Below are 12,126 nucleotides of genomic sequence, written 5' to 3' on the forward strand. Positions count from 1 at the left end.
ATTTCCCCTTACTTTTTAGGAGGAAAAAAGTGCATCTTAGGGAGCGAAAAATACCTCACTTAAAGACCCTGGTGGGAAGGGAGAAACCCTGGCTAGGGAGTTCCGGCCATCAGATTCTGATGGAGACCATCAGAAATGAGAGACAAGTCTGCTGCTTTAGTGCTAAGTCCTCTGCAACCTGTTCGTTTGTAATTGCATTTCATTGTCTGGAGAGTGTAAACTGCCTTGAGGGCCTTGGAAGAAAGAGAAAGAAAGAAGAAGCAGGGGGAAGGGAGGGAGGGAGGTGACTTACACACTACCTCTGTATTGAGCACTTGTTCTCATTTGCTTGTGGGGTGGTTACATGACATTCTTGTCCCTTATTTTTCAGTGCATATCCCCATCACTTGCCTTATCGCAAAAGTCCATTTTAGGGGGAAGTGGGTTTGTTGCACAAGAACTCCAAATCCACTTTAACATGCCCCCACCCCATGTCCTGCTTTGAGCAGAACATTCTGGAATGGACCAGGGCTTTTTTTTTCAGCCAGAGCGCACCAGAGCGCACCTCTCAGGTGCCATTCTAAGAAAACAAGGTGGGCTCTGGCACCCCTTTTCTGGAAAAATGGCACTGGATTAGACCTTACAGGGATGTCTTGTTTTGGCTCCCACAAGAGCTCAGTCCTAAAAGGCTGTGTTTTGGGGGGGGGGCTGCATTCTCACACAAATCATGCAACTCGCACAGGAGCATCGTCTCAAAAGATGCACATCCCGATTTTCTTTTGCACCATGTTGGAAGGTGTGCTTTAATTGCATAACCTGAAGCTCAGCCCAAAATAGCAATCTGGAACTGTCTTGCCCCTGCAAAGGACAATGCACAAGACAAGATGGACAGTGTATCTGGATTGCTGTATCCACTGCAGTTCCTTATGAATTATAAGTTTCCCCCTAGAATGTTTCTCCTGGAGAGGAATCTCAAATGATAGGGCATCTAGGATGTAGCAACAGGGATTACCTGACCTGGGCATAACCTGGACATGAAAAGCAATGTAGTCTATCAACAGTTATCAAGTCCACATTCAACCAGATCGTGTTTTCCTTTAGTTTGTATTTGTTCCGTGTTACCAAGGCAGTCATCACAGAGGCTTAGTAAGGGCAGCAGGCAAGGCAGAGCAACATCACTGTAGCTTCGTGTTGGCTCTGTGCCTGCAGCCTAACACAGTCAAGAGCATCCAGCAGAATGCAATAGGAAGGGGAGGAGCAAACTGAGGACATGTGACTTCAGGCAGGCAGCAGGTATTGTCAGCTTTTCCCAAAATGGATGTTTAGTACAACAGGTTCAGTGGTGACTCACTGAAGTCAAGCCAGTACAGTCTGCCTGAACCATGAGAATGAAAAATATCAATGATGGCACCCTTAAAGTTTCATCAGCATTTTGGAGACGCCTTAAGACAGAGGGATCAGCCCCATGGGAAAGACCAGTTCTATCCCAGTTGCATATAATCTTCCAGAAATATTTTTGTTGTTGTTTTTGTTGTTCTTTAAACCAGCAGCATTTTTTTCTGGTACTACTGTCCAGTATGCAATACCTTCCCCTCCAAAGGGTTCCCAAACAATATTGGATGATTAAGCTAAGATCGACTGACTAACTGGAGTTCTGGATCCACCTACCATTGGCATTACAGTGGTACCTTGGTTTACAACCATAGGTCCGGTTGTAAACCAAAACAGGTTGTAACCCAAGGCGCGCTTTCGCCAATGGGGCCTTCCCAAAAAAAGGGGGGGTGTAATCCAAAAAAAGGGACACACACTTCCGGGTTTGACATGGTTGTAATCCAAAACGGTAAGGTACCACTGTAATAGAATTCGCACATGCATAACTGTGGTCAGGATGAGAGCCCGCAACTCCTCTAGAATGCGAGCAAAGATCTGTAGCTGAGAAATGCGACAGGACAGACCCAAGGGAATGCAAAACTCACCACATTTCATCATCCCGACTTCGTAGCATTTCCGAAGTCGGCAGGCTTGGCAGCTTTTGCGTCTGTTTTTATCTATTGTGCACTGATTTGTCGCTGGGCAAATGTAATCGTTGTGTCCTGCAAGGAGAGATAAAAGGGGGAACATCTGAAGAAGAAGGTGAGGACTGCTGAGGACTGTGATTACACCTGTGGCGATTGGTCCAGAGGTTAAGCATTTGCCTGGCATGCAGTAGGTTCCAGGTTCAAATCCCTGACATCTCCAAGTAGTACTGAACTCATGCCTGAAACTATGAAGAGCTGCTGCCAGTCTGTGTAGAATATACTGAGCTAGATGGACTGACTTGGGATAAGGCAGGCTCCTAGGTTTCTGTGATTTGCGACTAAGGATAGGGAAGAAATTTGATTCAGTTCACATTTAGAGCCAAATTGTCAGGGCGGGTGTCAGGAACAGGTCAGCAATAACTCACAAGGTGTCAGTGAAGTTAACCCTTTATACAAAGAAACAAGGCAGCTCATGCCTAGTGAGCACAGCAGCTTCTTCAGGAGGTCTTGCCCCTATGAGGCAGAGACAGAAGCTCCCTGCCTTCCTATAGTTGCCTAAGCTTCCTCCACTCCTGGGTCCTTCCCAAGTAACTTGTGGCTCCTTCGTATTGCCTGATAGGCTCTGGCCACTTCATGCCTCTCTGAGTTCTGGGTGACCAAGGAGGAGGTGAGCTGGTCACAGCAGGGAGGAGACTCCCTGGATTCTTCAGCAGAAAAAGGATGGGGCTAATTTAATAATTACAGTGGTACCTCAGGTTAAGTACTTAATTTGTTCCGGAGGTCCGTTCTTAACCTGAAACTGTTCTTAACCTGAAGAACCACTTTAGCTAATGGGGCCTCCCGCTGCTGCCGCGCTGCCAGAGCACAATTTCTGTTCTCATCCTGAAGCAAAGTTCTTAACTCGAGGTACTATTTCTGGGTTAGTGGAGTCTGTAACCTGAAGCGTATGTAACCTGAAGCGTATGTAACCCGAGGTACCACTGTATCAGGATTCTAAGATGGCAATGGAGTAACATCTCCAGACAGAGGCTCCTCTGTAATTAGTGCTTCTCTCCCCCTTCCTCTTTCTGAGGTGAATAATTAGAGCTAAGGAAAAATAATTTGGATTCAGATTCTTCAGCAGCCTGCCTCGCCTCTGTCTCCTGACCTCCCTCCTCTCCATCTTCTGATTCTGCCCTGCTCTCTGTCACAGCTTCTCTCTGCTCACTAAGCCCTGTTGCCTCTTCAGCCCTTCCTCCTCCCAGTCTGCTCCCTCTTCTTCCTCTGACCACCTTGCTGTTGCCCCGCCAGCAACCCCCTGGCTCTGAGCCTTCTTCCCCTGGGGGTTCTCTTGGGGGTTCCCCAGCTGGTGCCTCCCACCACTCCCTCTGCATCCAGCCAGTCCATGAAAGCAAATCTATCAAATTCACATTTTTTGAAACAATATGCAAACCGGAACATGGCTATCATTCAAAATCCACCCTTATCCACATTTTGTAATATGGTTCTCCAACTAACCATTATCGAAATGCCTGCGCTAAGAGGCAGGCAAAATGAATAGAATAGGGATAGCAATATACAAAAAGGCAATGTATCTGATATGTGCAAATTGGTCAAAATTGCGTACAGTATAAAAATGTGCTTATCGTGAGAACTTTGCACTAAAATGCTGGTTTGGGGGAGGAGGATTTTTTCCCCTTTTTTAAAGAAAATTCTCAAATTGATGCAGATGGTGAAGAACTGAATTTAAGATAGGAAAATGTGAGAATCAAAACTGGCAGATCCTCCCATCTCTATTTGGGACACAAGGCATCTCACAATTCTAAGTTTTCCTGTATCGTTTGGCGACAGTGGCGAGCTTGGCTTGCCCTTGGAGGACCCCAGGATTGTCTTTCAACACAGCTGCCACGTGGAAGGCTGCCAAACAAAGCCTCGGCTTCTGCATGATGATCTCACTGCACTAAGCACTTGGTATGTGGCCCTGAGCAGTCAGGCATCCTTGATTTGACAAACAGCATCGTAGCAACAGGGAACACGCACAAGCCTTGGAAGGCCTACCAGCTGCCTGGCTAAGCTTCTCCCTTTCCTTTTCTTTCACCTTCACCTTTAGAGAGGCTTTATGCATGTAGGTTTATAGCAGGCTTTCATGAAGCATGCACCTGGTAGCCAGAAGTGAGAAGGAATTGCATGCACTCAAGTCCTTCCACTGCACCCAGCATAGAAACCAGGTGGGTCATCCCCTCTTCTGTGTCCAGCACAGAAATGCAATTCTTCTCTTCTTTGGTGATCACTTGTAGCTGAGTAAGATTGTCTTCCATGAACACAGTCTTAACAGTGAATCCATAGGTGACTCTGGAGGCCAATTCTGGATCAACACGTCCTTCCACTGTGGGGACATAGGTTTCCGGCAGGAATTGATCATGGTGAGGATTTGCCAGACGTGCCTCCCTCTTAGCACGCTTCTCCTTTTCATCCTGAGTTGGAGTGTCTTCAAAGTCAATGACACCTTTGGAAAACGCTGTTCTCCAATTGGAGCGCTTGCAGGCCAGTGTTTTCCAATTGTCGGTGTTTATACTACATTTTAAAAGATTTGCCTTGACTGAGTTTTTCAACCTCTTTTGTTGACCACCAGCATTACGCTTTCCATTTTTAAGTTCAGAATAGAGTAGTTGTTTGGAAGACGATAATCAGGCATCCAAACAACATGACTAGCCCAATGTAGTTGATGTTGAAGAATCATTGCTTCAACACTGGTGATCTTTGCTTCTTCCAGTACACTGGCATTAGTTCGCCTGTCTTCCCAAGTGATGTGTAAAAATTTTCAGAGACGCCATTGATGGAATCTTTTGAGGAGTTGGAGATGGCGTTTATAAGTGGTCCATGTTTCACAAGCGTACAGTAAGGTTGGTAGTACAATAGCTTTGTAAACAAGCATTTTGGTTTCCCTGTGAATGTCCTGGTTCTCAAATACTCTGCACTTCCATCAGGAGAAAGCTGCACTTGCCAAGCTCAGGCAATGTTGGCCCTTGTGGAAAGGTAACTGCCCAGGTAGGAGAAGTGATTGACACTTTCCAACATTACACCATTGAGTTGGATTTGTGGCATAGCAGAGGGGTTGTTTTGTGCTCGCTAGTGCAGCACTTTGGTTTTTTTGGCCTGTTTCAGGAAGGACAGAAATCTCACTCACTCCTCTGCCAGCTCCCCCAGCTCTGCTCCCAGCTAATAAAAATATCTGCAGGCTAGTAATGTCTGTGGGTTATCAGCAAGGCTAGCTTTCAGGGAAAGAAAAGGCAAATTCGGTTTCATTCTCCTCTGTCCCTTGCAAATATATAAGCCTCAAGTGGCAAGCTGTCCTGGATCATACAATTATTGAAAACATTTTGTGCTGAATTTCCATAAGCCTTCACAAAAGCTTTATGAAATTTTTCAGCTTAGATATTTCAGGGTGGAGGAGCTTGTTTGCTCTCTGACACAGATACTAAGAAAATTTAGTTTAACGTGACCTGAAAAATCAGTTTTGCAGGACTGCTGGGTGGTTTTTGATAAGCCTTCAGAGAGCAGATGTGAAGCCTGTGGTTGGCAGCGAAGGTTGTTTGCAGTCAAAGGTCCGCTGGAAGCAAGATTAAAATGTTGGGCCACCAAGTTTCTCAGCATATGTCACGGCCTTCAAAAGGTTATTTTGTCCTGTTCTATAAAGCAGAAGTGAACAGAACATATGACATGCACATGTTTTGCTTTCCCTGAATAACATTAAGCTCCTGTAAAGAGACCTGCACTAAAACTGACCAGTTATTGGGGAGTAACCATTCAAAGAGGGACGAGGGTGGCGCTGTGAGTAAAACCTCAGCGCCTAGGACTTGCCGATCGTATGGTCGGCGGTTCAAATCCCCGCAGCGGGGTGAGCTCCCATCGTTCGGTCCCAGCTCCTGCCCACCTAGCAGTTCGAAAGCACTCTTAAGTGCAAGTAGATAAATAGGTACCGCTTTATAGCGGGAAGGTAAACGGCGTTTCCGTGTGCTGCGCTGGTGCAGGCTCGCCAGAGCAGCTTCGTCACGCTGGCCACGTGACCCGGAAGTGTCTCCGGACAGCGCTGGCCCCCGGCCTCTTAAGTGAGATGGGCGCGCAACCCCAGAGTCGGACACGACTGGCCCGTACGGGCAGGGGTACCTTTACCTTTACCTTTTAACCATTCAAAGAGAATGAGATTTTCTTCTGAGCAAACATGGATTTTAGGCTAATTCAAGAGCAGGAATGGGGCACAGGATGCAACCCTATGCATAGATTCCTCTGACAAGGCCCAAGCTCCAGGGTCGAGAGAAAAGCAATGGATCACACCACTGGGCGGGTGGTCACTGAACTCTCTTTCCTTCAGACTCTTCAACCTGCAACAGGTGCTTAATGATGCTGGACAACCCTGCAGGGCTGTTGTAAACCACTCAGAGCCTGACCAGCAGCATTCAGTGTGAACTGGAGTTCAAAAGTCATTCTCTCTCCCAAGAAATTAATGTTTGTTCGTTGTGGGTGGTGTTCAGCTTTCCATCTCTCCCTCCCTCCAAACTGGGGACTTTGGATCTTCCCCACTCCCACCAACGGTAAGAAAGTAGCTGGAGAGAGGGGCATTTAAAAAAAAAAAAATCTTTATTGGTTTAAAATCAACACATACACAAACAACAAAGGCTTGAAAAAAGAAAAAAGAAAAGAAAATGAAATCAAAGAAGCACAATACATCTCTTACAAACAAAAAAACAATAGAACAATCCATTCACAAGAATATTCCATCAGCTTCCAACATCCTTTATATGGGCTCTTTGTTTTCTTAATTACTTGCCTCTATTTTCCAATAAACCTTATCCTTATTCAATCTTGTTTGTATTCTTTATACCTTAATCAATTCTGAGAGTTATTCGAAGCATTCTAAGGTTTTTATATGAGGGCACTGTTCTTTTAAAAATATTGTCTATAAATCCCCCATTCCCTCTTGAACTTTTGGGTTGAACAATCTCCGATCTTTTCCTTCCTATATGCAAGTTCCATGTATTCAAGCATTTTTATCTGCGGGGCAATTTTTATCTGTGAAAGCAGTAACACACTCACACGTTTTTTGCAGAAACATTTGCATCCCCGAAGAATTTCCTGTCCCAGGAAAGCCTGTCATTCCCCTTACCTTGAATGCTTCTTTTGAAGAACGCTTTGCAGCCCTCACATGACCAAACGCCATAGTGATATCCTGAGGCATAATCGCTGCACACAGCACAGAAATGGGCATCCCTTTTCGAGACAGGGCTGTTTGTGGAGGGGCTGGTACAGTCGTTGCTGTTGGCTTTTCTCTTCAGCGTTTCTCTGGGGGAACAGGAGAAGAGCCGTTAGGAAACAGTGAAGTGGCATGTGCATATTTACCTCGTAACTTGGCAGTCCTCGAAACTTCTGGGTGATTTTATTTTATTTTACCTCTAAACCTCTGGCAGTTTTTTGTTTTGTGCCTCCATAATAAATCTGGTTGCCTTTACAAAGGAAGGACCGCTTGTATAGGGAAGTTTTTTAACATTTAATGTTTTGTTATGTTTTTGCATATGCTGGAAGCTGCCAAGAGTTAGATGGATGGGGTACAAATAATAAAATTGTCGTTGTTCCTAAAAATTATATTAAATTACCACACACAAAAGATATGTTTGAAGTCCATAGCCTATACAGTGGTGTCTCGCAAGACGAAATTAATCCGTTCCGCGAGTCTCTTCGTCTAGCGGTTTTTTCGTCTTGCGAAGCACGGCTATTAGCGGCTTAGCGGCTTTAAGAAAAAGGAAAAAAACTCGCAAGAACTCGCAAGACGTTTCATCTTGCGAAGCAAGCCCATAGGGAAATTCGTCTTGCGGAACGACTCAAAAAATGGAAAACTCTTTCGTCTAGCGAGTTTTTCGTCTTGCGAGTTTTTCGTCTTGCGGGGCACTACTGTATATTCCCACCGTTTGCTCCTTATTCCAAGGCCGTAGTCCAGGGGTCAGCAAACCTTTTCAGCAGGGGGCCGGTCCACTGCCCCTCAGACCTTGTGGGGGGCCGGACTATTTTTTTTTGGGGGGGGGGATGAACAAATTCCTATGCCCCACAAATAACCCAGATATGCATTTTAAATAAAAGCACACATTCTACTCATGTAAAAAACATGCTGATTCCCGGACCGCCCGCAGGCCGGATTTAGAAGGCGATTGGGCTGGATCCAGAACCTGGGCCATAGTTTGCCTATGCATGCCCTAGTCACTTCCCTTTCTGCTTACCTGAGGATGTTTAAAAATAATGACTTTTTTTTACCTCAGCTGAGCCAGACTGACAGTTTTCAATGAAAAACTTTTACGTTTGATTTTTGTGTTGGAGAGGGGAAGGGAGAAGAGCAGGGGGCTTGCTAACATTTCTTCAATAGCTTAGGGTTGCTATACATCCTGATTTTCCCGGACATTACTGGGATTTCAAAGGCGGAATTGACATCTGGGGTGAATTTCCGAAAGGCGGCGCTTTGTCCTGGATGTTAGTCAAGCCAATTGAAAAATGCGGAGGCTGGGTTTTTTGTGTGTTTTTGTAAAAAAATACAATTGGAAAGGTTATGCTAGAAGCTCAACAACTTTCAGGGTGTCTTGGTTTTTACTTTTTGAAATATGGCAACCCTACAATAGCTGGCATTGCTCAACAAATCCAAAGAGATGTGTCTGTGTGAAAAAATATCCTCCACTGAAATGAATGAGGGAGCCTCTGCAAGCATAGATGCTCCACGCATGCTTCACTGCATGTGTGGGGCTCTGAATTGTGTCAACTGCCTCAGGGCTTCAAAGAGGTTCCCTTCTAACTCAAGCAAAGTTTGGTACATCGTATTTAAAAACAAAACCCTTTCATTAAAATAATAATAATAATGGCCTATGCTCATTTAATCAAGGAAAGGGGGAGGGATTGGTTCTGTGGAGTTCATACTCTTCCCATCTTTGAACTTTCATTTAAGTTATAATTCACGATTGCTCAATACCACAATCATTGTTTCCATGGCAATAAATTAATGGCATGAACACACCATTAAGACACCACCACAAAAAAACGAACGGGAGGAGAAGCACAACTGCAAAAGAGGGGGTGTCTGCAAAGGCAGATCATTCTGAAGACAAGAAATGACTCTTTAAAACCGATTCTCAGAAAAGAAGGGAGGAAGGAGTTTGGCCAAAATCTCTGCTCCAGTAAGCCATTCTCTTGTCATGAGCCCGACTTGCCATGATAGCAAGAAAGCCACATATAATGTATATGCCCTTTGTTTGTTGTTACTGTTTTCGGGAGAGAAAAAGCAAACAAATAGTGGTTTACAAAAAGAAGAAAATAATGGAATTATCAGAAAATGAAACAGTTAAAAACAACTGTGTAAAATATTCAAATATGAATAATTATCTGGGTAGACTTGCCTAAAGAAAAACATTTTTGGCAGGCTCCAAAAAGAGTACTGTGAAGAATACCTGTCTGGTGTCAATCAGCAGGGAGTTCCAAAGTTGTTCACACTACAGCAATCTCCCCCCCCCCCAAAGCCTATGCTTTGGAGAAACAACACTGTTGGAACTGATGAAAGACAGATAGATAAGCATTTGTTACCTGTGCATAGGAAGGGCATGATCCCCGGGTCTTGCTTCGCACCACGGGCTTTTTGGTTGCTCTGCAAATAAAACGGACGACTGGCAGTGTAAAGTCAAAGGAGAGATGTGGTCAGAACCAGACCATAACATGCTCGGGCTGGCCGACTGTCTGAGAGAGGCACTTTCCGAGTCGCCGAAAGTGCTTGGAATGCTGTAGTTCATCATAGCGGGGGTGTAGAATGTCATGGCCGGATACTCATGCCTGTTTTCCATATAAGAGGATGGGATATAAATTGGGCTGTGCTCAACGCTCAAAGCAGACTGGCTGCAGCTGAAAGGGACAGGAGAGGCCAGCTCGGAGAGGGAGCTTTTCACTTCTGCTTTGGTACATACGAGATCTTGGATTGGTGGCAACTCCTTGTGAGATGATGCACAGAGGGACATGCTGGAGCCAAGTGCCTCCTCTTCAAGCAGTCATCCTCAAATATTCAATCTGGAAAACAGAAACATTAAGAATTATATGTATTTGGTCTTCTCTCTTGCTGCATGACTCTGGTGCTGAAACAGGTGGAAAGGAGGACAACCTCCATTGTGCAAGCAGAAGTCCTTGCATGAACTTCTGCTGATGGAACTCATTGGTTGAATCCTGATCAAGATGTCTACAGAGACACATGACCTGATCATGTATGATAACAACAGATTATTCCACTTTTCTTAGATGGATTCGCCATCTAGATCAGGGATGGGGAACCTGTCACCCTTCAGATATTTTTGCTTGACCATTAGCCATGTTGACTGGGGATGATGGGAGTTTGAATTCAATGACAACTTGGAGGGTTACAGACTGCCCATCTTGTGCTCTGAACCTTGGGTTGTTCTCTGCTTGCTTGATTTATTTTTAAAACTTAATTGCTGGGGATATAACATCACAAAATGTCTTTAAGCCTGCAGATATCTTTGGCTGTTTATCTTCTTCCTACATATATTTTCCATTAATTTCTAGGGGAAAGACCAAAACAGCACATTCAACTGACCCACAACAAACACACAGGGCTAAATTTAGACTTTGTTCTCTATGACCCAATGAAAGCACTCACAATGCTCTCATAATAACTTTGACCCTCACTGCCAGAGGAATTGCTTTGCAGGCACAGAATCTCAAAAACATTGATTACAGAAAAATTAGTCATCACAGTCCTTAAGCCAGAGGAAGAACCAGAGCTTTGTTGTACAAGAGGACCCGGCAACCTTTACTATTATGATTCTTGGTCCACAGATAGACTAGAATATTGAGGAACAACTTGAAACAACGTTATACACAAGAACATCTAAGATAAATTTAGAATAACAGATTTCTATAGAGTTGGAAGAGAATCCAGGCATAGCTGTCAAGTGTCCCTTCTTTGAAGGGACAGTCCTTTATTCCAGTGCCATGTCCCGCTGCTGTCCCTTATTGATGGATGTCCCTTAAATGTCCCTTAAATGATGTCCCTTAAATTTCAAAGGAAGCAGCTCCTCTCCCTCCTTCCCTGCCGGCCAGGGAGGAGGGAGGCTCCAACTGTGTTGCTTGGCTGTGTTGCTCACCCAATAAGAAGTCTAAGAACGACTGGGGGGTGGAGCTTGCATGTCTTGTGTGTGGCTAGTTAATGCAAGCTGAGGGGTTTTTTTGAATGCTGGACGCCATTTTGTTGCACGTGCTGCTGCAAACTTTGCTAGGCCGGGGAGCCATCTTAAGTTGAGGCTGCATAGGCTTTGTGGTGCATGTGATTCAGATTCTATTCAGTTGAACCTCTGTTTACAACGTTGGTTGGACAGTGTTCTCGAAGCTACCAGCATGAGTTTGATCAGACTGCAGGAGGACAGGAAGACTGGAGTGCCTGGAACAGGTGAGGCTGCAGGTCCCTTATTTTGGCTGCTGGTCCCTTATTTTCAAGGCTGCTGGTCCCTTATTTGCAAATCTGTAAGTTGACAGCTATGAATCCAGGGGTCATTTAGTCCAACCCCCTGCAATGCAGGAATCACAGCCAAAGCATGCATGACATGTAAACATCCAACCTCTGCTTAAAAACCTCCAAGGAAAGAGAGTCCACAACCTCCCAAGGGAGTCTGCTCCACTGCCGAACAGCTCTCTCTGTCAGAACGTTCTTCCTAACGTTTAGTCAGAATCTCCTTTCTTGAAATTTTAATCCATTATTTTGTGTCCTGCCATCTAGAGCATCATACTGTAGGGACAATTTTGGGAAATCGGCAAAATGTCTGGGCTTTTGAAACTTGCCCCCCCCCCCCAAAAAAGCAAACTTTTCTAAAAGCAACTTGCTTTTACCAAAAAAAAAAAAAAAAAAGCTCAGCAACTTTATTTGTGTCCTGATTTTTACTTCTTGAAATAATGTGACCCTATTGTATTACCTCTGGCTATATTACCACCTCTAAATCTTCTCTTCCCCTGGCTGAACAGGCTGAACATACCCAACTCCATCAACAATCCCTGAGTCTTTAGGACCTGCCTGGGTCAAATGACTTTAAGACAAATACTTAGATTACCAGTTTCTGAATTC

The 12,126-nt window shown here is 44.7% G+C and overlaps 2 protein-coding genes across 2 annotated transcripts in view; one reads left to right on the top strand and one right to left on the bottom strand.

Moving 5' to 3' along the window:
* The window catches only part of ESR2 (estrogen receptor 2), a 68,742-nt gene that overhangs the window by 36,864 nt on the left and 19,752 nt on the right, over positions 1-12,126 (bottom strand). The window contains exons 2-4 of the mRNA XM_081862080.1: positions 9,591-10,064; positions 7,141-7,316; positions 1,956-2,072 (exon numbers count right to left, since the gene is read on the bottom strand). Of these exons, the coding sequence (XP_081718206.1) occupies positions 1,956-2,072; positions 7,141-7,316; positions 9,591-10,015 (718 nt within the window). The 5' untranslated portion in view covers positions 10,016-10,064. The remainder of the gene's footprint in view (positions 1-1,955; positions 2,073-7,140; positions 7,317-9,590; positions 10,065-12,126) is intronic.
* LOC309344601 (uncharacterized protein) overlaps positions 1-12,126 on the top strand; it is a 55,208-nt gene that overhangs the window by 31,094 nt on the left and 11,988 nt on the right. The gene's annotated exons all lie outside the window — the stretch shown is intronic.

This window comes from Podarcis erhardii, assembly GCF_964252035.2.
Source record: "Podarcis erhardii genome assembly, chromosome: 1".
NCBI classification, from domain to species: domain Eukaryota; kingdom Metazoa; phylum Chordata; class Lepidosauria; order Squamata; family Lacertidae; genus Podarcis; species Podarcis erhardii.